This window comes from Elephas maximus, chromosome 7 (assembly GCF_024166365.1).
Source record: "Elephas maximus indicus isolate mEleMax1 chromosome 7, mEleMax1 primary haplotype, whole genome shotgun sequence".
NCBI lineage: Eukaryota > Metazoa > Chordata > Mammalia > Proboscidea > Elephantidae > Elephas > Elephas maximus.
The window spans coordinates 137,195,077-137,217,774 of NC_064825.1; the positions used below are offsets into that span (position 1 = coordinate 137,195,077).

General features: G+C 62.0%; 3 protein-coding genes and 1 non-coding gene across 5 annotated transcripts; all 4 read right to left on the reverse strand.

The window, feature by feature from the left end:
• Positions 1 to 804: 804 nt before the first annotated feature.
• Positions 805 to 4,008, reverse strand: CRACR2B (calcium release activated channel regulator 2B). The gene is made up of 9 exons (XM_049892919.1): positions 3,838 to 4,008; positions 3,649 to 3,760; positions 3,055 to 3,232; positions 2,429 to 2,575; positions 2,231 to 2,321; positions 1,872 to 1,964; positions 1,534 to 1,700; positions 1,256 to 1,327; positions 805 to 988 (listed from the first exon to the last, which is right to left on the reverse strand). The coding sequence occupies exons 1-9, from the start codon at positions 4,006 to 4,008 to the stop codon at positions 805 to 807; spliced, it is 1,215 nt and encodes a 404-aa protein (XP_049748876.1).
• A 3,104-nt stretch (positions 4,009 to 7,112) lies between these two features.
• On the reverse strand, positions 7,113 to 13,313 carry PNPLA2 (patatin like phospholipase domain containing 2). The gene is made up of 10 exons (XM_049892936.1): positions 13,210 to 13,313; positions 12,199 to 12,591; positions 10,098 to 10,330; positions 9,951 to 10,016; positions 9,354 to 9,563; positions 8,840 to 8,900; positions 8,515 to 8,688; positions 8,257 to 8,389; positions 7,950 to 8,072; positions 7,113 to 7,862 (listed from the first exon to the last, which is right to left on the reverse strand). Exons 2-10 carry the CDS (start codon positions 12,383 to 12,385, stop codon positions 7,574 to 7,576), a joined length of 1,476 nt encoding a protein of 491 aa, XP_049748893.1. The 5' UTR covers positions 12,386 to 12,591; positions 13,210 to 13,313; the 3' UTR covers positions 7,113 to 7,573.
• Positions 13,314 to 17,241: 3,928 nt separating this feature from the next.
• On the reverse strand, positions 17,242 to 19,845 carry RPLP2 (ribosomal protein lateral stalk subunit P2). Of its 2 annotated transcripts, none has more exons than XM_049892938.1 (5): positions 19,735 to 19,845; positions 19,387 to 19,510; positions 18,479 to 18,527; positions 17,459 to 17,557; positions 17,242 to 17,355 (listed from the first exon to the last, which is right to left on the reverse strand). In XM_049892938.1, exons 2-5 carry the CDS (start codon positions 19,507 to 19,509, stop codon positions 17,282 to 17,284), a joined length of 345 nt encoding a protein of 114 aa, XP_049748895.1. In that variant the 5' UTR covers position 19,510; positions 19,735 to 19,845; the 3' UTR covers positions 17,242 to 17,281. The 2 variants fall into 2 exon arrangements, with proteins under 2 accessions (XP_049748895.1, XP_049748894.1); XM_049892937.1 differs by having other exon boundaries at positions 17,242 to 17,358.
• Positions 18,299 to 18,431, reverse strand: LOC126081286 (small nucleolar RNA SNORA52). The gene has a single exon (XR_007518333.1). It is a non-coding gene; the product is annotated as a small nucleolar RNA SNORA52 (small nucleolar RNA).
• Positions 19,846 to 22,698: the final 2,853 nt, after the last annotated feature.

A 22,698-nucleotide genomic window follows, 5' to 3' on the forward strand; every position in this document is an offset into this window, starting at 1 on the left:
CCCCCACAGCCCCAGGCCGGGTCTGGGTCTGTGCCCTCCGTTGGAGCTGCTCTCTGTGGGCAGTGGGCAGGACTCCTCCACCCCCAGCTCCCTGCTGGGTGCAGGCAGGGCAGTAGGAGAAGAGAGGTGGGGGGGCAGCTCCAGGGTGGCCCCAAGAGGTTCCTCTCAAGACTACCAGCCTGGGGGCGGGGAGGATTGAGCAGCACCCCCCAGGCTGTGTGGACAGACTGAGGCTGGGAGCCAGCAGGAAGCCCCTCTGGAGACAGTGGGGAGCCACTGCTGGGCTTCAGTCCCCTCGTCCGCACACTGGGTCCCAGGGGCTTCTGCTTTGATGAGTGATGAGGACTTGGGCTTGACCAGGGACACGCAGAGGGCATGCACAGACACAAACAAGGATCTCAGCCCTGTCACTGAAGGGGCAGACAGGGTTTGCAGTATGACCCCGTGCAATGCATGTACCAGGCACGTGCCATGTGTGTGCCACACATGTGCATAGACACGCCACCCCCATGCCATATATACGCTGTGACTCCCAGACACGCAGAAGGCCAAGAAGCAGGAGGTGCGGGTCACCAGGTTTTATTGGATGGAGGGGAGTTTCTGTTGGGGTTGATGGGATGGGGACAAGTTGAAAACCAGCAAAGGGGCACACATCATGCAGGTTAGTTCCTTCATGTCTGTGGCAGGCAGGCAGGGCAGCACACCCGGTGGAGCCCACTTCCTGGATGGGCAGCCCCCCAGCCATGACAAGTTCCCACCGAGGGCAGCCCCTGCACTTAACGCCCAATGAGTCACTTGGACCAGTCAGCGGGCACCAGAGAGGTGGCCAGAGCCTCGGCGGGCAGGGCGAGCCCAGCCGCAGCAGGAGCAGCAGGAGCAGCCAGCAGGCCCGGGCAGGCGGGCTGCAGCCAGGGCCTTCCTCCGGCCACTGCCCAGCTGCTTGGTCTCACAGGCGTCCCTCTCGTCGCGCAGCCGGGTGTTCAGCTCCCTGGGGAAGGGAGGGTCTAAGGCTCTGAGAGGTCTGAGGTGGTCACATCTCTCCAGGAGCAACAATCTTGGGCAGGGCAATGCACACTCTGGGTCCCCCCCCCAGGCCAGAAGAGTGGAGTCTAGCTGGGGCTGCAGCATGAGGGATGGAGGGCAGACATCAGGAAGGACTTAGTCCCAGAGGGAAGGGGGCGGCGGCCCAGGAAGGTTTGGGAGTAGAGAGCCCCTGCCCTGCCAACTCCCGCTGCACGCGGCCCAGTGCCGGCACCTGAGAAGTTCCAGCTGCCGCAGAAGGCTGAGCTTCTCCTTCTGCATGTTCCTCGAGACGGCGACCACATCTCTACGAATGGGAGGCAGTGAACAATGCTGGAGGCTCGGCGGGCACCCCAGGACCCTCCCAGCGGAACCCCCACGCAGGTCGGGGAAAGGGAATGGCCGTGAACGTGGCCCACACCTGAGCCCCAGGCGCGACCCCGGCCCGCCCCCGCGCGCGGGACCCGCCGAGGACACGCCTCGCGGGGGCCTGCCCACCCAGCACCCGGGTACCGTTGCTTTTGCTCCTGGCGACCCCGAGCGTCGCCCTCCAGCCTGCGGAGCTGTTCCTGCGCCCCCTCCAGCTGCGATCGCAGCGCCTCGTTGGCCAGCCACAGCTGGGCGTTCTGAGCCTGGGCCTCCAGCTGCTCCGCGGCCCGGGTCTGCAGCTGCTGCTCCAGCTGCGAGGGTTAGGCGGGGAAGGGAGGCTCGCGGGGCTGCCTTGCCCCGACGGGCTGTCTTGCCACGACTCCCGACAGTTCTGGAGATGGGGACACTGAGGCACGGGGATCCCCAGGCACCTAGGGGTGCACCGCGACGGTGGGGAGAGTGTCTGGGCCAGGGCCACTCACCTCTCGCTGCCGCAGGACCGCACGCTGCAGCTCCTGCTCGCGGCTCTGCAGCTCCTGCTCCAGGCAGCCTCTCTGCTCCTGCTGGGGGAGGTTCTGCGAGGGGTAGGGACACCTGAGCCGCTGCAGGCGTCAGGGCCGCAGAGGAAGGACGCCAAGGGGCAGGAGCCCGAGTAGAGCTAGGGTGAAGCAGGGGGCGTGGCCAGGTGGAGGAAAGGTGGGGGAGGCCCAGAGGGTCCTATTGAGCTGGGAGGCAGCCTGGAGGGCGGAGGTGGAGCCCTCGGGGGCGTGGTCAACTCCGAGACCGCGTAGCCTGGGGCAAGCTCGGCAGCGCTTGGGCTGCGCGGGACTTGCCGGCCCACCTGAGTCCGCAGGCGCTGGCGCTGCTCGACGAGCTGCTGCTCCATCTCCTCGTACAGGCACCGCACCTCCCTCTCATGCTCGCTCTCCCGCCTTGTGTGGGGGGGGGCAGGGGGGACGGCTAATAAGGACCTGTCACCTCTTCAGCCCCCGGCCGCTCCTCCGTCGGCTCCCAGGCCCTGCTGGCACCCAGCGCTCACCGCCGCAGCGCCTGCTCCAGGCCGTCCCGCTCCCGGGCCGCCTCTTCCAGGCAGGTCGACGCGCGCATCAGGACGTCCTCGAAGCACCCCAGCAGCTCGGGTCGCTCGCGCTGCAGCAGGGTCCAGAGTGTTCGTACGGCCCGCTGCCTAGAGGGGCGGTCGGGGATGAGGCCAAACCCCAGGGGGAGGGCAGCCTGCGCTCCGGTTCCCCATCATTCTCGAGGGTGAGTCCCCGGGACAGCCCTGCGGCCCGGGACCGGCGCGTTTGTCGGCTTGCATCGCGTCTGTCAGTGTGTGTTTTTGCGCCTGCCTCGGGGTCCGTGCGTGGTGTGGCTGTGCGTGGTGGCAAGGTGTCATGTGGCAAGGGCTGTGCCGTTGTGTGTGTGGTCGTGTTCAGAGACTCAGCTGTCAGCTTGGTAACCCAGCTGCCACCTCCCAAGATGCAAATTATGCGGGAAATCACGCCTGCCCCTCCCAGGATTTGCAGCTGAGAAGGAATGGCTGGGTCCAGCACTGCCTAGGGATTCTTCCAGGGGACAGACACGCGGGTGACATGGAAAGACAAGACGCAGATGGACAGATGGCAGACAAGGACCGCGGCTGAGCAGGAGGCAGCATCGACTCACTCGCCCAGGACCCGGGCCACCCCCAGCTGCTCGAGTGTGGTACAGAATCGCTCCACCTCCTCTTCCTCCTCCTCCAGGGAGCTCCTGCGGCCCTGAGCGTCTGGCCAGCCAGACTCAAAGGTCTCCTCCGCGGCCCTGGGCAGCGAGCCCTCGGCCAACTCCATGCCCACAAACTTGCCTGTGGGCAGGGGAGGGAGCAATTACCTAGGGCCCCAGCTACTCCTCCATCTGTGTTCCCACCCCACTCAATCCTCCCGGTGTCTCCCCCCCTCCTCCCGCCCCTTCGCAGCCTGCCCTCTCTCTGGGCCCAGTTTCCTGTTTTTCTTCCTCATTCTGGACCGAGTGGCCTGGGAATGGGAGGTGACAGTCTGGCTCCAGCCAGCAAGGGGCATGCCTGGCTCACAGCCCCGCCTGGGTTTGTCACCAGGGAGGGAATGGGGGTGCTGCTGAAGCGGGGATCTCCGGTGAGGTTCCCATACCAGCACTGCCCCCGAGGAGGTGATGGAGAGGGCAGGGTGTGTTTGTACGGCCCACAGAGCTCCACATGTGCCAGGTGCAGGGTCTTTGGGCACCAAGGACAGGACCTGGGCTCACCCAGGCCAAGGCAGAACTCCCGAAGTGTGAGAAAGCCAGTGCGGGCCTGGTCCAAACTCTCAAAGACAGCCTCCAGCTGCTCGGGCGTTAGGGGCAGGTCGCTCTGCAGGCCCTGGCCAGGTAAGAAGAGCAGGATTGAGCGACCAAGGACACCTAGGGCACAGGGCACCTCCTGGGGTGGGGACTCACCTGCAGGTCGTGCCGGGTGATAAAGCCCTTGGCCTCCTTGTCACACAGTAGGAACAGCTCCTGCGCCTGCTCCAGCATCATTGTTCCCCGCGGGGGCCCCGCAGAGCCCCCCTTTTCCTCTCCTTCCTCCTCCTGGGCTTCCCCAGCCCCAGGTTCCGCCACGCTGGCCATGGCAGCCGGTTGCGGCAGTGCTCTGAAGCCAGGGAGAGGTCAGAGCCTGAGATGGGAAAGGATCAAGAGCGTGGGGTGTACATGGGAGTGTGTGCGGGAGAGCCAGGCAACACTTCCTCCTGCCAGGTGGGGAAGTGAAAGGCCGGGTAATGATCCGAGGAGGAGGAGGATGGCAGTAAGGTAGGCCCATTGGTGGGAGTGCTTCGGGGCTGGAGTGTCGCTGGGGTGAGATGGGGTAGGCTCAGGCCTTTGGGAGTCGCCCAGCGTGGGTCTGGCCTATAGGGACCAGGAATCGCAGAGGAAAGGGTGCCCTGTCCAGGGGGACCCTCAGCTCAGGGGCTAGCTACAAAAGAGCTTGAGGTGCAAAGTGAGCTGTGGATGGCACCTGGCAGCCGAGAGAAGAGAGTTGGGGGTACGCGAGTGGTCAGCCAGAGGGAAGCAGACATGTCCTGGAGCGGGGGACTCTGTGGGCCCGCGAGTCTGGGCCTGAGCTTTCTTCCCTCCAGCCAGCTGGCGAGGTGGTGTAGCTCCTCCTCCCGGCGCCCACGCCCCGCCCACCAGGCTCTAGGGCCCAGGGGTTGCATGTGCTGGGTCCCTTCCCCAACCTCTTGCCTTTGGTCAGAATCAGCCCTCGGAGTCTGGGCTTAATACCCCTCCCCGTAGAACCAGGGCCCCTCCCCCAGGCTCGCCCCCACCTGTCCTGGAACCTCCGCGCGGACGCCCCGCCCCCTAATCTGAGCCACCTGTCCTTCCCAACACGCCCTGGTCCCGACTTCTCAAAGGCCCTCCTCAGCGCGGTCACCCCCTGGCCCCGCTGCGGTCCTCTGTCCTCAGTCCGGCCCCTGATCCTCCCCCACCCCATATTCGGCAGGGTTGGTGGGGGGCACGACCTTCAGAGAGGGCAGGTCTGAGGAGGCGGCAGGCTTGAGGAGGGGACGCGAAGGGCCAGGCATCCCCCCCGGGCTCCGCCATCGCCTCACCCGGACCGGGTCGCCACCCCCGCCGGTGGCTCGGGGGCTCCACCGGACCCCAGGTCCATCCCAGGCGGAAGCTGAGCTCTGGCCGCCCAGGGAGGAGGGACGAGGGCCGGGGGCGGGGCCCAGAGGGCCCCCAAAGACCCGAGAGGCCCCGAATCCCGACTCTGCGCCCCTTAACGCGGCTAGGGGGGCCGTGCGCCCGGGCGGGCAGAAGGGCGGGCCGAGGCGGCGGCGGGACGGACCCCGAGGCGCCTACCTGCGAGCAGAGCCGCCGCACCTGCCGCGAGCCCCGGCAGCTCCTCCCGGAAACGCACGGCGCGCCCCGCCCCGGCTCGGCTCAGACCCCTGAGCGCGGTTCCCACTGTCCGGGCAGACGCCAAGACCCCGGCCGGCCCAACCTGCCAGGGCAGAGCCGTCGCGCGCTCCTGTCGCTGTCGCAGTGCCCCTGCCTCGGCGCTACCCCGGGGCGCAGCGGCCCCGCACCCCACACAGCCAGCACCCTGCTCTCGATCCCCGGAGCCCGCACCCAACCCAGCCAGGCCCCTGCATCCTACCGCCAGCTGGCCTAAACGTGGGGCGGCGATGTCAGCCCCCAGGGACCTGGGGACCTTCCCAGAGCAGGGCCAAGGCCGCCCCGCCGGGCGGGGGAAAGACACCAGCGTCCGGAGAGGGGCCGCCCCTATCCTCAGGATCCAACGCGAGGCGCCAAAAAGTGTGTGTAGGAAAAGCCGGGGCCGGAAATAGAACAAACAATTTTCAATGGTTATCTGCTGGGGGAGGTGGCACGACTTTCTCGTCTATGTTTCCACTTTGTTTTTTTCCAATTTTTTGACAATAAACTTGCGGTACTAGAAAAACCAAAAAAACAAACCAAACGCGCTGCTGTCGAGTCGATTCCGACTCATACGGACCCTAGAAAGTAGTAAGTTAGCAGCATGAGTGTGTGTGCATGTAGGGGAGAGGGAGATCCCTGCCTTGGCAGCACCCCCCAGCCCAGGACTCCTGTATGACACAGCCCTGAGTTCCCCTTGGGAAGGAGCTGGGGGGCCTGAGTGTGACCCTCCTGCTGGGGAAAAAACGACCATCTCCTTCCTGAGGCCCCTCCCCCTCCTGGCCCCTGCACCCACCTGGAGGGACTGGCCTCTGGGGGACTCCTAGGCCTCTCCTCAAGGGAAGGGACCTTCAGATCCAGCTGAATCGGACAGGCTGGGCCTATTGGACAAGACCTTGAGACTGAGAGGGGATGGCCCCTGGCAAATGGAACCCACAGGGGACCTGCCTGGCCGGCTCTCCCAGTCCTGCGGTCCCATGACCGTTATTGTTGGCACTCCTCTGTCACCACCACAGCTGCCCCACACCTCCGGAGGGGATGGGGGGCTGAACCCAGCAGGACTAAGAGTTCTGGACACCCAGCCAAGCCCTCCTCCTCTCCTTCTGCTCCAGCACCTCTCCCCCCATGGATCCTTTTGGTTACCAGGAGAGCTGGCCAAGTCCCCTTAGAGTGTCCAGGGACAGAAGAAGCTTTCACAAAACTGTCTCCCCAGGACGAAATCCACATTTCACCCCACCTCAGCATTCCAGACCCTTCATATATACTGTCAGGTGGCAAGCAGGAGACAGAGACAGATGGCAAGTGCACCTGGCCAGCAAGGCTTGTGACCGAAGTAAAAGCACAGAGCCTTGCACTCCAGGCCAAGTGCCCAGCAGGAACAGGGCCCCAGGTCTGGGGCCTCTCCCACAGCTGTCCCACCAGGGATCTGTCCCACACCCATCAAGTTGCCAAGTGGGAGGAGTGGCAGGCGGCACTACCTTTTTCGTAAACATTACTTAGTTTTATTAAGCAGGGTTCTGGTTCCAAATATTTTCACTGGCCCTTGGAAAGTTGCACCCAGGGCTAAGCCAGCGGGCCTTGGAGCAGACTGGGGCCTGTGCATGGGTAGAGCCGGAGGGGTGACCCTGAGACAGGGCACCAGGCCCGGCTGGCAGGCCCCAAGTGCCAGACCCAAGGAGAGTGGCCCTAAGATGAGGGAACAGACCAGGATCAGCTGGAGGAGGGACAAGCCAGCTCTGTCACCAGGACCCCGCACGGCGGGGGGGGGTAGGAATCACAAGCAAAGGACGCAGGGCTGAGTTGTGGCTTTTATTAAATCCGATTTAGCGAAAATAAATAATTCCCGACACACATTCCTCAGCAAAACACGAATCGGGAGGGAGCAGCCCGTGCAAAGTTCTCAGAAGTAACTCTGCACTGCCGGCGGGCACCGTGCAGGGCCGGTCCGGGAGCCCCAGGCGGGTGGAGGGAAGAGGAGGTTAAGGCACAGGTGAGGGGGCCGTCTGCGGAGCGGAGGTCGTCCGCACCCCTCCCCACTCAGTGCAGCAGTGAGCGGTCTGTGCGGGGAGGAGTCACAGCAAGCGCTCCTCCCCGCAGCCGAGGGGCCCCACGCCCTCACTCTACAGCCAATGGGGAATGCGGAGAAGGGTGTGGGGCCTCGGCCGCCCCAGGGCCCTGCCTCACCGGCCAGGGAGGCTGGGGGCCTGGCCCTCGGCACCGGAACCCCAAGGGACTTGGGAAGGCCCGGCGGGCGCGCTCAGCACCGGGGTAAGTCGGGCGGGGGCTGCGAGGGGGCGGGGGCGGGGGCGGGGGCGGGCGCGGGGCCGGCGGGCGGGCGCATGCGCAGGGCGTCGGGCGGGAAGGCCACGTTGGAGCAGAAGAGACCAAGCAGCAGCTGGCGCTGGCACTCCTCCCACTTGGCCAGCGCGTCCCCAAGCGAGAGGTTGTTGCGCATCCAAACGGGTAGCGCCTTGCTGTAGGTGGCGCAGGACACCGGCACGGAGGGCAGGGACTGGGTCCGGCGCAACTCCACCTGCTCGGACAGCCTGAGGCGGGAGGGACAACAGAGACAAGACTTGAGAGGGGCCTCGAGGCTGCGGGCATGGGGGTAGCTGGCAGGCAGGGCAGCTCACCGGGCGGACAGGTGGCCGCCCAGCTTCCTCTTGGCGCGCATCATCAGGTACTGGCAGATACTCGCCGTCTGCTCCCTCATCCACCGGATGTCCTCGGGGACGTCTGGCAGCCACTCCAGCAAGCTGTAGCCGGGAGGGGGCAGCCTCAGGGCACAGCTGGGCCGGCACCCACCCTTCTCGCCCTGTCTGTGGCCGGCTTCAGAGACCCTGAGAGCCACCTCCCCTGCCCCCTCCGGCAGCCTCTCCAAGGTGACTGTCACTCATGGACGAGCCCCCAGTTCCATCTCCAGCACCCCCCACCCCATACCGGATGGTGAATGACACGGCGCTCTCCAGCGGCAGCGTGTAGGGCACCATCATGGCCATGGCCAGGCGCACGGGCAGCATGTTGGAGAAGGTGGTCATAAGGTCCTTGGGCTCCACGCAGGCCTCTAGCAGGGCTGGGGTTCGGGTGCAAGATGGAAGTTGGCGGCCGGCGGGGAAGGGGGAGCCCAGCGCTTCCTGCGGGCAGGTGCGCCATACCCTCCCACCTCTCTACGTCCTCCCCTCCTTTCGGGGCATGCACCCTCATTGAGCCTGGCAGGCAGGTGCTCCAGGATGTGATCCTCCCGGGGCGGCTGCAGGTGGTCCTCCGCTCGGGACCTCTCCACGGCCGCGGCCTCCTCCGCGGTCTCATCCGCAGGGGCGCAGGGGCTGGCCGGGGGCAGCGCCACCAGGGGGTTGGGCCGGTTCAGAAGGCCTGTGGGGGCGGGGGATGGGGGATGCAGGATCAGCGCGGCCCGAGGTGGCCGGCAGGGGGCAGCAGCGCCAAGCCGACCTGCCCACCCAGCCCGCCACCTGCAGGAGACCGAACCAGGCAGCTCGTCCGGGACACCCGGGCGCCCACGCACCATTCCGCCGCAGGAAGCGCAGTCCGTCTCTGTAGCCCTGCTTGCACATCTCGCGCAGCACCTGAGGCAGGGGGATGGACAACTCGAAGCAGGAGTGACCCAAATATGCTGTGTTCCGCAGCCTTGAGTCCCTGCAGACGCTCTCCCTCCACAGGCACACACCTGTCCCCCACCCTGGGAGGGAAGAGGCTGGACAGGCTGCCCCCTCCCCTCCCACTGTCCAGGGGAGAGCTAGTCTTCTCTCCCAGCCCTCAAGAGAGGCTCTACAGGTCCTAGGTGCTCAGGAGAGGCTGTAGGGACCCCACCTCCACCCCACCCTGGGCACTCAGGAGATGCTGTAGGGACCCCACCCCATCCTGGGTGCTCAGGAGAGGCTGTGCAGGTCCCTCACCCACCCTTGGTGCTTGGGAGAATCTGTGTGGAACAGCCTCCCACCCCTGACTCTCAGGAGCAGATGTACAGGACCCCTCTCGCCCCCCTGGTACTCAGAGGAAGTGGCCCTGGAGCTGCTCACCACAGGGTCCGGGGGGAAGAGGGCCTTGGAGAGACGGTAGAGGTTGCGCAGGTTGAACTGGATGCTAGTGTTGGTGACCCGCAGCTCGTGGATGTTGGTGGAGCTGTCCTGCGGGCAGATGTCGCTCTCACCCGAGAAGGGGGACACGGTGATAGTGTTCTTGAGCTCATAAAGTGGCAGGTTGTCTGAGATGCCGCCATCCACATACCGCTGCAGGCCGGCCCAGACCCATGGTGAGCAGCCTGCAGGCTCAGTGACTGACTGACCCCCACCCAGCTGCCTGGCCCCCCAGCTGCTACCTGATGTGGGCCTCTCACCCACTGGGTGCTGGCCGTGGCTGGCCTGGGCAGTGAGTAAATGACTGGAAGGGGGTTGGGGGGCAGTCAGGAAGCATGTCTCCTCGGGGCAGTGGCTGCCTCTTGAGTAACCAGGCTGGGAAGTGAGGCAACAGGCAGCCAGCAGGGGTGAGGGCCAGGGGTGGCGGGGGGGCACAACGAAGCCTTCCTCCTCCGCCTCTTGTCCCACTGCCCAGACAGAAGCCGACTCTTGTCACCCCAAAAAAGGCAACCCCAGGCTGGACCAGGCAGGGATACTCACCACGCCCTGCAGGGAGGGGGGGATGAGGCCGCAGTACACAGGAATGAAGGTGCTGCAGACATTGGCCTATGGGGCAGGGACAGGAGGCGATGAGCAGGGGCCTGGGGGGTCAGACCCCAGCCCCAACCTGGCGCCACCAGAGCCCACCTGGATGAGCTCCTCCTTGGAGCTGAAGTGGTATATGATGACATTCTCGCCGTCCGAGACACGGGTCAGGGAGATACCCAGGCGCCCGCTGGCCTGTTCATGGCTGTTGTCAGGCAGTACCTTCAGCAGGCGGCCACGGATGATCTTCACCAGATTGAAGGAGGGGTGCAGTGGGCCCAGGAACCGCTTCCTGGCCTCCTTAGACACCTCAATCATACTGGCACTAGCCTCACCTGGGGCAGCAAGGCCAGTGAGCAGGGGTCAGGGACCAGCACTCCTGGGCTTAGCACCTAGCACCCTTCCCCACCTCCCGCTCCATGCCCAGGGTCGTGCAGTACGTAGTCTAGTGCAGGTGGCATCCTGATCAGCCCTGGAGGAATCTGAGTTGCTGCGGCCAGAGCCTGGCACACAGTTGGGACTTTTGCCACCTGCCCTTGGGGAGAGAGAGGCAAGCCACCACTCCCAGGATTGCAGAGAGCCAGGACTGGACAGTTGGGCTGGGACCTGCCCTCTGCCTGGTATTTCCCAACTGCCTGCCCCATGGGTCACTGGGCCCTCGTGGGACAACTCTGACCAGGCAGTGGCTCAACTCTGACCAGCCTCAGCCTTCACCCACTTGGTCAGCTCCAGTGCAGGGGTCCCACAGGCCTGGGGCATGGGGTCAGAAGCAGTGGGGGGTCCTACCCCTGGAAAGTACATTAACTGTGTTCCCCTGCAGCCAAGAGCAAGTACCCCCCCCCTACAACCCTCCCCCTGGGAGCCCATGGGCACTGGCTCAGAACAAAGCCAGGGCTGGGAGCAGCACACAGGAGTGGTCAGGGACCAGGAGGGCCTTGGGGAGGTGCTGAGGGCCATGCCCTCCCTGGGACCACCTTTCCTTCCAGCCAGCTCCCAGCTCTCCCACCACCTGTGCCACCCGCCAGGCCACGGTTTCCCAAGCTGCTGGAGACCATGTGTGACTGGAGGCTTGCTGGAAGTAGGGTGCAGAGGCGCTTTCTGAGCTGTGTCAAGGCCAGAACCCAGGACATAAGTATGTCCTGGGGCACGCATGGGGGCCAAGGGCATTGGTCTGAAGGCCTCTGTGGAGCCGGCAGGAGAGGACGGCCAGGGCCCCAGCAGTGACCCCTCCACAGGTCCCAAGAACACAGGGCTTTGGTCCTCTTTCCCGAACCCCCTCAGGGCAAAGGTCCCAGGGAGGCGGAAGGAAGAACACAGCACAGGCTCCCGCTGGGCAGATCCTGCTGGGCAGAGCACTTAAGATCTGGGTGACCTCTCTGTCACCTCGGCTGCCCTGGGAGGCTGGGCAGCACCCTCTGGAATCCGGGAGCACTTAAGATCTGGGTGACCTCTCTGTCACCTCGGCTGCCCTGGGAGGCTGGGCAGCACCCTCTGGAATCCGGGAGCACTCCGGGTGCTGTAAACACACAGCACGTGCTGGGCCCGGAAGTGTGTGGGAGGAGGGGCCACCCAGCACGGCAGACCACTTCCCCCCTGGCGGCAGGACCCCTGGCTACAGGCTGGACCGTCCAGAAAGGACAGGCCCTCTCCCCCCTGGAGCGCGCAGAGCAGAGGGTGGACCACAGCTGTGTCCCAGGCCCCAGGGGCCGCGCAAGGAAGGGGAGGAGAGAGCTCGACTGGGCTCCTCCTGCAGGGGCCCTCGGGAGGGACCAGGCCAAAATGCCCGGACGCAGCGCCCTCGGAGGCCACATCAGGCCCGGGGCTGTGGCGGTCTTGAGTGGCATAGCCCCAGGACACAGTGACCTGACCGCTGGCACCTGCTCCGGCGCCCTGGGGAACCGAATGCCCTCCTAAGACTCACAGTCCCGCCCACGGGCTACTTTCTTTCTCCAATGAAACCTCTTCTGCCGCACCTGCCAGCCCCATAACCTTTGCGCCGCTGAGAGGTGGGCACCAGGCGGCAGCCGCAGCCCCAAGAGCGCGTTCGGCCTTCCCCCCGTCCCCGAGCACCCCGGAACAGGACACACCAGGCCCCGCCCCCGTCTGGTGCCCCGGATTGGACCCTCCGGCCAGGGTCCCGGCCGCGGGCAGAGGCCTCTCCGCACGGTATCCCACTCCGCCCGCCCGCCGCCGGCCCACTCACCCAGGCAGACCCCGGTAACGAGCGCCGTGGCCGTGAGCGCCCCGGCCGAGGCGCCATAGATGTGCGTGGCGTTGGCCACCAGGAAGGGCGCGTGCTCGCGGAGGCAGGAGGCCACGCCGATGTGGTAGATGCCGAGGAAGCCGCAGCCCGCGAACGAGATGTTCCACGTCGTGTCCCGGGGGAACATCGCGCCGGTCGCCCCGCCGGGCTCCGGGCTCCGGGCTCCGGGCTCCGGGCTCCGGGCTCCGCCGGGGCCCGGGAAGCCGTCCGCCGCGCGCTCGCCCTGGCTGGCCTTGCGCTCACTGGAGCCTCGGACCCCGGCCGGCCCGTGCGCGGCGCGCGTCCCGCTGTCGCCCTGGTTTGGGGTCCCCGGCGGAGGCGGAGGCGGAGACGCTGCGCAGGGCGGTGGCAGAGGCGGTGTTATCAGTGTGGGGTGAGCGGGGGGCTGGGGCGGGGCCGGGGCGGGGCCGGGGCGCGCGGGCCAATGGGGGCGCGCGGGGAACGGCCGCGCCCTCGGGGCGGGCCCAGAGGCCACGCCCCGCCCCCGCCCGGCTCCTCCTCCCGGGCCCTCCGGCCCCGCCCGCGGTCGCCAGCCCTGAGCCGCGATGCCCGCGCCCGGCCCCCGCCGGCCCCCACCGGCCCTTCCCTTCTCCGTCGTGGGCGGCTGGGCGACCGGCTTCCCGAGCCTGGGGTTGGGAGTGCTCGCGCGGTGGCCGCCTCTCCGGTCAGGTCCTCCTACAACCCCCCTGCCGGGACACAGGAGCTCGCCCGGGGGGCAGTGGACACCGACAGCACCCACCAGGGCCCCCACGCCTCGGCCGCACCCACGCGCAGACCACAGGCTCTCCCGACACAGAGCCCCCGCCACACACCCAGACTCCGACCCATAAACGTCCCCATCGGGACGAATGTTGACATCCGGAGGTGACACCAGGCCGCAGACACAGCACCCTGACACCCAGGCCTCGGCCCTGACCCCGCCCCACGGTGCCTAGTAGCTGGGCCGCTTACCTGGGTCCGCCCCTGGCTCCTCTAGGCTCCTCAGGCTGCGGGGCCCTGTTGGGGTGGACCCAAGTCCAGCGTGGAGGCTCCAGACCGGACTGAACCTGCCCAGCCCGGGCTAATTGCCCCAGCAGGTGGAGCACTCCCTGGTGATGTCACCCTCTTGCCCCCTTTCCGCATTTTTCCCTGGACTGTGGAGCAGGCTGAGCCTGGCTTGGGTTCAGGAGCCAGCCCTGCACCCCCCCAACACCCCAAACAAGGGGGGACAGTGCCTGTGCCTCCCCAGGATCACACTCCCGGGCAAGAGCTCCTTGGGACTCAGCAGGCCCCAGGGAGGCAGAGGGTTTGGGCAGGGCTTGGCGCTGCCCCTTCCCCGAACTGGCTGGAAAAGCCACAGAGCAGGGCCTCCCCAGGACACGGCCATCTGGGGTCATGCTGACCAGCCCCCAGCCTTGGTGCTCCCAGCCACCCCACACTGAGCACCTACTGTATGCCCATGAAAGGGATAGGCAAGGTAGAGCAGTAGTCAGGTCAGTCTAGGCCCCACCTCCTGGGGGGAGGTGCCTTGTTCCCCTAAGCGCAAAACGAGGAGTCAGAGGAGATAGGGGGCTGGGAGGGCTTTCCTGAGGTGGTGACAGTGAACTGAGCTTTGCAGGATAAGCAGAGGGCCACCAGGCAGCCAAACAGCTTGTGCAGGGTCTGGGGAGCAGGGAGTCAGTTCAGGTGCTGGGCACTGGAGAGGGACTATGTGACTGGGTAGGATGCTGCTGCTAGGACAGAAATACCACAAGTGGATGGTTTTAACAAACAAAGTGATTCTCACCGTTTAGGAGGCTCCAAGTCCAGATTCAGGGCTCCAGCTCTAAGGGAAGGCTCTCTCTCTGTCGGCTCTGGGGGAAGGTCTGCGTCTCCTTTCAACATCTGTGGGCGCACTGTTCGTTGGAGAGCTGCATGTGTCTTGCCATTGATCTTCCCATGGGTCTAGGAGGTTCTCAGCACAGGGACCCTGCGTCCTACTGACACACCCCTCTCCCGGCTCTTCTTTCTTGGTGGTGGGAAGTCCCTCTCTGGTCTCTTCTCTCACCTTTTATCTCTTGTAGGATAAAACATGATGCAGGCCACACCCTAGGGAGACTTCCCTTAGATCAGGGCTGTGACCTGAGTAAGGGTGTTTATCCCACCCTAAAAAAAAAAAAAAAAAAAAAAAATTTTTTTTTTTTAATAACCTAATCTTGCCACATTAACCACAAAGATTAGGATTTACAACACATAGGACAATTACATTGGATCACAAAATGGAGGATAACCACACAATACTGGGAATCATGGCCTAGCCAAGTTGACACATATATTTTGAGGATACAATTCAACCCATAACAGACTCCATTCCCCAAATGCTTTGGTTGTGGGTATAGCCAGCAGGTCCTCTGACCAGAGGGGAGTGTTGGGGGTGCTGTGGAAGATGTAGCTGGATTGGGACGATTGATGTTGCTGGAGGCAGTGGGGGTGGAGTGTGGGGGACAAGGGCATGGGGCAGACTCTGAGGTCCCCGAGGCCAGCCTGGGAAGCCTGAGGGGTTGGAGAGGGGTTGGAGTTGCTTTATTCATCAGGAGACCACTGGAGATGCCATCAACTGTGGACTGAGCCAAGCACCTAACCCTAACCCCAGCTTCCCTGCCTGCTCCAAGGAGAGGCCTGGAAAGCCCTGGGTACAGGCTCTACCCCCCCAGCCACACAGAGACCTCTGCCCCCATTTCCACACCCGGTCGGGTTTTGTTTTCGTACATACTCCCTCCCTCAGGGCCCCTGGGACCTCAACTAAGAGGAAAGCCAGGAACAGAGCAACAGTTCCTGGAATCCTGGCTGGGGATGGGAAGTGCCACCCCCACCCGTCCTCTGTCCACTGGTCACCAGGAGAAGGGGGTCCTCCCCCAGGCCAGTATGGGCTTCAAGGAGCAACCAGAGGACCCTCCTGGTGTCTGTTGTCAGATGTGGGATGGTTTTGCCAAATGGGGTGTCACAGGGCCCTCCTGTGGACTTTTCGGTGGACTCAGGTCCCCTTCCTAAGTCTGAGCCTGGGAGGGCGAGATATGCCCCCCACCCCCTCCATGGCAGGCCCTTAACCTGAGGGCCCTAGTTTCAGGTTGCCTCTGTCCCTCGTCCTCCATCTGCTGGCTTCCCCCTACCTCCACCCTCAAGATGGTACCAGCCCCCCCATTCCTCCTCCGGACTAGGATGGAGCGAAACTGCCGTGTCACTCCCACCCCCGCAGCCCCCACTCCTGTCACTCCCACCCGCAACCCCCACTTGTTACTGCCACCCCCAAAGCATCCACTCCTGTCACTCCCACCGGCAGCCCCCACTCTTGTCACTCCCACCTGCAGCCCCCACTCCTCTGACAACTATCAGGGTCCTTTCAGAAATGTCATTGGGATCCCTCCCCTTGGTCTTGGGCCCCTTCTTCCACAGGCTGGCAGCCGCTCTGGCCCTTCCCCTCACACCTAGCCTGGGTCCTCTACCTAACCTGGTACCTAGGCACTCTTATTTTGCTCTTCCTACTTCAGGCCCTTTGGAAAACTCGGTTGCAGAATGGTTAAGTACTTTGGCTGCTAACCAAAAGGTCAACAGTTTGAATCCCCCAGGTGCTCCTTGAAAATCCAGTGGAGCAGTTCTACCCTGTCCCGGAGGGTTGTTATGAGTCAGAATCCACTTGATAGCAATGGTTTTTTTTTTTTACATCAGGCCCCAGCTCCCTAGGGGAGACCCCAGTCATCACCCCTTCTTTGTCTATTTGTTGTTGACTCCATCTGTCAGAATGAGCTCAAGCGTAACGATTGTAAGGATGGGGCAGGACGGGGCAGTGTTTCGTTCTGTTGTGCACAGGGTCGCTGAGTCGGAACCGACTCGACGGCACCTAACAACCATGTGTCAGAGTAGAACTGCTGCACAGGTTTCCCACGGCTGCAACCTTTCTGAAGCAGATCGCCAGGCTTGTCTTCCAAAATACCTCTAAAAGAACCAAAAACCAAACAAGATAGGGTAGACCTGCCCCGTAGGGTTTCCAGGGAGCACCTGGTGGATTTGAACTGTCGACCTTTTGGTTAGCAGCCGTAGCTATTAACCACTGTGCCACCAGGGCTTCCAAGGTACTTCTGGATGGGTTCAAGCCACCAACGTTTTGGCTAGTAGTCGTGTTTAACCCCCGTGTCACCCAAGGACACGTTTGTTGTACTGATTAGTCTTCCCACCAGAGAAGCTCCCTGCCTGGTCCACGACGTGGTCAACACGGCCCACGCACCACAGCGAGTGGGGAGGCAGTGGCTACCAGGAATGAGGGGAGAATGCCAGCCAGTGGGCAAAGGCCTGCAGGGCCTAAGGGGGCACGGGACTGTGCCCTCTGCCCCACATTCCAGACAGAACCTTCTCCTGGGGTCTCTGCTCAGTCCTGAAAGGACTCACTGCCCACAAGCCACTTCCTCACCTGCCCAGAAAGGTGTTGCAGGGGAAACTGAGTCGCACAGGGGGTTAAGGTGGAGCAGGGCACCAGGTCAAACAAGAACCAGACCTCTGCAGGAAACTCAGGGATCTCCCACCCACCCCAGTGCTGGGCTAGGGTCCCATCTCTACCTGTAAAACTGAAGGTGCCACCAGCACTGGGCACTCAAGGGAGAGGACGAGTCCACCCAAACATCGTCAGTCACCTTGAGGTTCACCTCTTTCCCGTGTGTTCCCGTGAGGATGTGTCATGCCCACTCAGAAGCCTGCGCAAGGCTTGTCCACACCCAATATTCATAGGAAGCATCCCATCAGCTGTGATGCCCTGGACACGGCCCCTCAAATCCCAGGTGCTTATTTTGCACTAGAGATCCCCTCATTTATCTCAAGCCCCCACCCCAGGTCCTGTAACCAGCCCCCTGCCTCAAAGCTCTCCTGCACCAGGAGTCCTCCCCCACATCCCACAGACAACAGGGCTTCCTGACTACCCACTGTGCCTCCCCCCAGCCACAAATACCACTGGACAAAATGCCCACAGGCTGCTCAGAAGATATGTAAAAAGGCTTTATTTGCAGGAAGCGGGGGTTTAATCGAATAAGCCAAATCCCATGTCGTCGTCTGACTCTTCAGACTCTTCCTTCTTCTCCTCTTTCTTTTCCTCTGCTGTAAAAAATACAAGGGTGGTGAACACAGCCCTTCCCCTGCACCAGACTCCCAACTGAAGCTACTTTTAGAGCCTCTGCCCCTTTGACCCCCTCCTCACCTGCAACTGGGGCGGAGCCGGCGGCAGGAGCTGCTGAGCTGGGGGCAGCAGAGACAGCCACAGCACCACCGGCAGGCACGCTGGCAAGCTTGCCAATGCCTGAACCAGAAAGGGAAACAAAACCATAGTCCAGGGTCAATTTCCCACTGAGCCTGGAAGGCAGTTTCACAGGAGCAGAGGGGCATGGGGGAAACCAAGTTTTCCCAGAGGCAGCAGTTAGCCACACATGTGGGGCCCAGGTATCTTGTGCCAGTGTCTGGAGCTCCCCTCCCAGAAAATTGCCACCAACCCCCAGAGAACAGGTACATACACTCCTTTATATTCTACCAAGAACTCCCTTCTCCAACCCTGTCCCAATTTGGTTAAGTTTCTATCAGTGAACTTGGCTTCTAAGAATCCTTTCCAAAGGAACTCAGGACCACGGCAGTAAGTTACACAAACATGTTTACAACCAGCTGCTGCTCCTGTGTCCACATCCTCGACCAAAATGGTGAGCTCATGGACCAGGCTGTTTGCTGAGCTGGCTTTGCCAGGTCACCTGACAGCGAGCAGCTGCCCCAACAGCTCAACTTCCAAGCAAGTCCCACCAGCTCCGGTCTGATGTCACCAGAAAACCATCTGCCCAGCAAAGGGAGGCAAGAACCTGTGGCCATGCCTGGTACTCCTGGTCTCTGCTCCAAACCCTGTCCACAGGAACCATGTGATAAAGACAATTTACAATAAACCTTGTAAACCAAGTTCCCAAGAAATTACAGACTTTTGTGAAATCCTGGGAAAAGGGCTCAGGGTAGCTGGACCCAGGAGGCAGGCCCAGACCGCCCCCTGTAGTCCAGCTCCTGGGAGTGTCTAGAAGCACCCATGGCGTGAGCCCACTGATCCCTGCTCACTCCCCAGGGGAGGCTTCTAGGGTGCTCTGGTCCACAAGCGAAACCTGGCAGGCCACAAGCTGGCCGGCAGGGATTAGAATGGACCATGAAAACCACAGCAGTCTGAAAAAGCGCCCCCTACAGACACACTCACCCTGAGCAATGACGTCTTCGATGTTTTTCCCATTCAGCTCACTAATGACCTGGAAGAGACAACCATGAGCAGCAGTGACCACAGAGACCCGGGGAGTCAGACCAGGGCAGTTTCAGAAGCACTACACTGATACATGCTCAGAAGCCTCTAAACCTGAACCGCCCACCACGGCTGCTGAGCTGAGACGTGCTGTGTGTGGGAAAGGCACATGGAATTTTTCTCGGGCTCGGTACACGTAGTCCCTGACGAACAACAGATTCTGCTCAGGTAACTATTTCAAGTTTGATGCCTATTTTTTTTTTTTTTTTTACGTTTTCATTACTACCTGCAATGTTTCTAAACAGTAAACTATAACGCTGAACGCCTGACAGCAAACATCTAAAAATAACACCAACAAATTACACACCACAATATCGTATATACAATCTACTACTAACCATAAGATACAAAAAACAAACGGTAACAAGCCCGTTCACGTCCAACTAAAATACTTAAACCATGAGCTACCCCTACTGGAAGAACCCTCTATGGATGGAGAGATGCGGCCCTGCTTACGTGGGCTACACGTGAAACACTCCAAATACGCTAGGAGAAGGAAAACCCCATTAGAAGACCTTCCCTATTTTCCTCGTTTCCTTTCTGTTTAAACGTGGCTACGAAAAGACTTTAAGGCAGACGTCTGGTCTGCACTGACGCCCTGGAGCGCGCCGGTCCGCGCCCTGCCTGCTGCGCGCTCGCTGGCAACCTCGGGGCCGGCTGAAGGCCACAGAGCCCACCAGGACGCAGCCACCCGGCCTGGCCCCGGCCTCCCCTCGCACCCCAAGGCCGACCACCCAGCGTCTCCCCGAAAGCGACGCTCCGGCCGGCCGCTCGCCGCCGGCTGCCGAGGGTCGGGCCCGGACAGCTACCTTGTTGAGCCGCTCGTCGTCGGCCTCGATGCCCACGCTGTCCAGGATTTTCTTGATGTCCTTGGCGCTGGGGGAGGAATTGCCCCCGAGGGCGGCCAGCAGGTAGGAGGCGACGTAGCGCATCCTGGGGCGAGGCGGAGAGCGCGCAGCGGCGTCACCGGCGGCCTCCGCCCGCAGCCCAGCCGGCCCAGCCCGGGGCCGGAGGCCAAGGGAGGCCGCGCGTGGCCCGGCCCGGCGCTCCCCGCCCGCCCCGCGGCAGCCCGCCTCTCGCGCCCTGGCTCGCCGCCCGCGCCCTCCCGGACCCCGCGCCGCGCCGGTCCCGCCCAGCAGCCCGGCCGCCCCACTCACTCGGCGGCGGCGGACAGGCCTCGCGCGTGCGACCTCGGCGGCGTCAGGGAAGGAAAGGAAGGCGCCGCCGCAGGGGCGGGACTAAACCGCTACCCAGAAACCCCTAGGAGCGCGCGCGGAGCCCCGAGGGCGCCTCCGGGTGACGTAACGGGCGCTCATCCAATGAGGGCGGAGGAGGCGCCATTGCCCCAGGTCAGGCAGCGGCCACAGCAGAAGCGAAGGTCTAGGACTAGCTTCTCTTATAGCCTGGGGCGAATGTCCCCCGAAATCCTTTGGGCGGCCGTTCGAAAGAGAACGCCAGTGGAAAGTCTACTCTTTCCCTTTGGCCCCTAGCGCTCCCAGCATGCCCCGCGGCGCCTACAGGTCCCAACATGCAGTGCGACCTCCTGGGACGCAACACCCGCGATCATCCCTTTGCGGGAACAACCGACGCAGACAGCAAACTGCAAGTCCCATGGTGCACTGCTGTCGGAAGCGCGTGAGCGCCGCCGGAAGCGCGTATGAGCCGCCGGCTTGCGCGAGGCTGCACGTGGGCCCCGCCGGAGACCGAGAGATCGGGCCAACGCGCTGCCGGCTCCCCGGTGGTTCATCGACCGCAGGGAGCGGAGGCCCAATGTCTGGCGGGGCCCTGGTGGCGCACACCTCTAGCCGGGCCCCGTGCGGCGGGCAGGCCGCTCACTCGCGCTTTCACCGCAGGACCGGAGCCGCCACGGGCCTAGGGGCTGCGGCCCTAAGCGGGGCTGCCCCTGCGGTGCCGTGGCCTGTGGGTCAGCGTGGCCGCGCCTGGGGACGAGCGCGGACCTTCTAGGCGCGCACAGCCCTGAGGCGCGGTCACTGCTACCCTGAGGAGCGGAGCCTGGAGCGGCTGTGCGCGGAAGCTCAGCTCCACTCCGGCCGGCTCGGTTCCCTTCCGTGTCCCCGCGGACATAAGCACGTGTCATTCATCCGTTCACCCCGGCACTGTAGGGACCCTGTTGCCCGCTGGGGTCCTGCCTGCGTGGAAGTTATATTCTAGGGCGAGGACACACGAAGTGAATAAAGACGCATTCGCACGCTGAGATAGGCCCTGAAGGGCTGCAAGAGGTAGTGAGGGAGAGGAACAGAGCCTTGATGGGCCGCCTGAGAGCTTCTTGGAGCCGTTGCACTGAACCCTGAGAAGGACCCGGCTCTGCGAAGACCTGGGGTGAGCGCGCCAGGCGTGGTGGTGTTAGGTGCCCTCGAGTTGGTTCCGACTCATAGCGACCCTAGGGACAACAAAATGAAACACTGCCTGGTCCTGAGCCATCTTTACAACTGTTGTGCTTGAGCTCATTGTTGCAGCCACTGTGTCAGTCCATCTCGTTGAGGGTCTTCCTCTTTTCCGCTGACCCTGTACCCTGCCAAGCATGATGTCCTTCTCCAGGGACTGATCCCTCCTGACAACATGTCCAAAGTATGTAAAACGCAGTCTCACCATCCTTGCTTCTAAGGAGCATCCTGGTTGTACTTCTAAGACAGATCTGTTTGTTCTTTTGGGAATCCATGGTATATTCAATATTCTCCCCCAACACCACAATTCAAAGACTTCAGTTCTTTTTAGGTCTTCCTTATTTATTGTCCAGCTTTCACATGCATATGATGCAATTGAAAATACCATGGCTTGGGTCAGGCGCACCTTAGTCTTCCAGGTCACATCTTTGCTCTTCAACACTTTAAAGAGGTCCTTTGCAGGAGACTGACCCAATGCAATGCGTCTTGGTTTCTTGACTGCTGCTTCCGTGGCTGTTGATTGTGGATCCAAGTAAAATGAAATCCTTGACAACTTCAATCTTTTCTCCATTTATCATGATGTGGCTTATTGGTCCAGTTGTGAGGATTTTTGTTTTCTTTATGTTGAGGTGCAGTCCATACTGAAGGCTGCGGTCTTTGATCTTCATTAGTAAATGCTTCAAGTCCTTTTCACTTTCAGCAACGAAGGTTGTGTCATCTGCATAACACAGGTTGTTAACGAGTCTTCTTGCAATCCTGATGCCCTGTTCTTCTTCATATACTCCAGCTTCTCAGATTATTTGCTCAGCATACAGATTAAATAGGTCTGGTGAAAGAATACAACCCTGACGCACACCTCTCCTGACTTTAAACCAATCAGTATCCCCTCATTCTGTCCAAACAACTGCCTCTTGATCTATGTAAAGGTTCCTCATGAGCACAATTAAGTGTTCTGGCATACTCATTCTTCGCAGAGTTATCCATAGTTTGTTATCATCCACACAGTCAAATGCCTTTGCATAGTCAATAAAACACAGGTAAACATCCTTCTGGTATTCTCTGCTTTCAGCCAGGATCCGTCTGACATCAGCAATGATATCCCTGGTACCATGTCCTCTTCGGAAACCAGCCTGAATTTCCTGTAGTTCCCTGTCGATATACTGCTGCAGCCGTTTTTGAATGATCTTCAACAAAATTTTGCTTGCATGTGATATTAATGATATTGTTCTATAATTTCCACATTCAGTTGGATCACCTTTCTTGGGACTAGGCATAAGTATGGATCTCTTCCAGTCAGTTGGCCAGGAAGCTGTCTTCCACATTTTTTGGTATAGACAAGTGAGCACCTCCAGCGCTGCATCTGTTTGTTGAAACATCTCAATTGATATTCTATCAATTCCCGGAGCCTTGTTTTTCGCCAATGCCTTCAGAGCAGCTTAGAACGTTTCAAGATCTATCCTGAAGTACAACGCGCTGGGCGTAGTGGCTGACAAGTGCGAAGGCCCTCAGGTGGCCACGAAGCAGCCAGCCCACACAGGGCTCTGTGACAACAGTGCAGACCCTCACCGAGTCTGTAGTGCATAGGGCACTGGCTGTTATCTCCAGCTTCACGATCTCCTGAGGTGCGGTCGCCCCTGTTTCATAGATGAGGAGGGCAGGACGGGCATAGAAAGGTGTCCTTGCTCAGGGTCACAGCTGGGACAAGCAAGAATGGAG

What these genes read in the sequence shown, in the direction of transcription:
- PNPLA2 (XM_049892936.1), bottom strand. Translation starts at nt 12,385, where the DNA reads ATGTTCCCCCGGGACACGACGTGGAACATCTCGTTCGCGGGCTGCGGC. An exon ending in GCGCTTCCTGCGGCGGAATG is followed by an intron (nt 8,689 to 8,839) that starts GTGCGTGGGCGC and finishes CCGCCCCCACAG; the next exon opens with GCCTTCTGAACCGGCCCAAC. An exon ending in GCCGTGTCATTCACCATCCG is followed by an intron (nt 8,073 to 8,256) that starts GTATGGGGTGGG and finishes TCCCGGCTACAG; the next exon opens with CTTGCTGGAGTGGCTGCCAG.
- RPLP2 (XM_049892937.1), bottom strand. Translation starts at nt 19,509, where the DNA reads ATGCGCTACGTCGCCTCCTACCTGCTGGCCGCCCTCGGGGGCAATTCC. An exon ending in ACGACGAGCGGCTCAACAAG is followed by an intron (nt 18,528 to 19,386) that starts GTAGCTGTCCGG and finishes TGTCTCTTCCAG; the next exon opens with GTCATTAGTGAGCTGAATGG. An exon ending in CGAAGACGTCATTGCTCAGG is followed by an intron (nt 17,558 to 18,478) that starts GTGAGTGTGTCT and finishes TTTCTGGTTCAG; the next exon opens with GCATTGGCAAGCTTGCCAGC.
- CRACR2B (XM_049892919.1), bottom strand. Translation starts at nt 4,008, where the DNA reads ATGGCCAGCGTGGCGGAACCTGGGGCTGGGGAAGCCCAGGAGGAGGAA. An exon ending in TCACCCGGCACGACCTGCAG is followed by an intron (nt 3,761 to 3,837) that starts GTGAGTCCCCAC and finishes TTACCTGGCCAG; the next exon opens with GGCCTGCAGAGCGACCTGCC. An exon ending in CTGGAGCAGGCGCTGCGGCG is followed by an intron (nt 2,322 to 2,428) that starts GTGAGCGCTGGG and finishes CCCCCACACAAG; the next exon opens with GCGGGAGAGCGAGCATGAGA.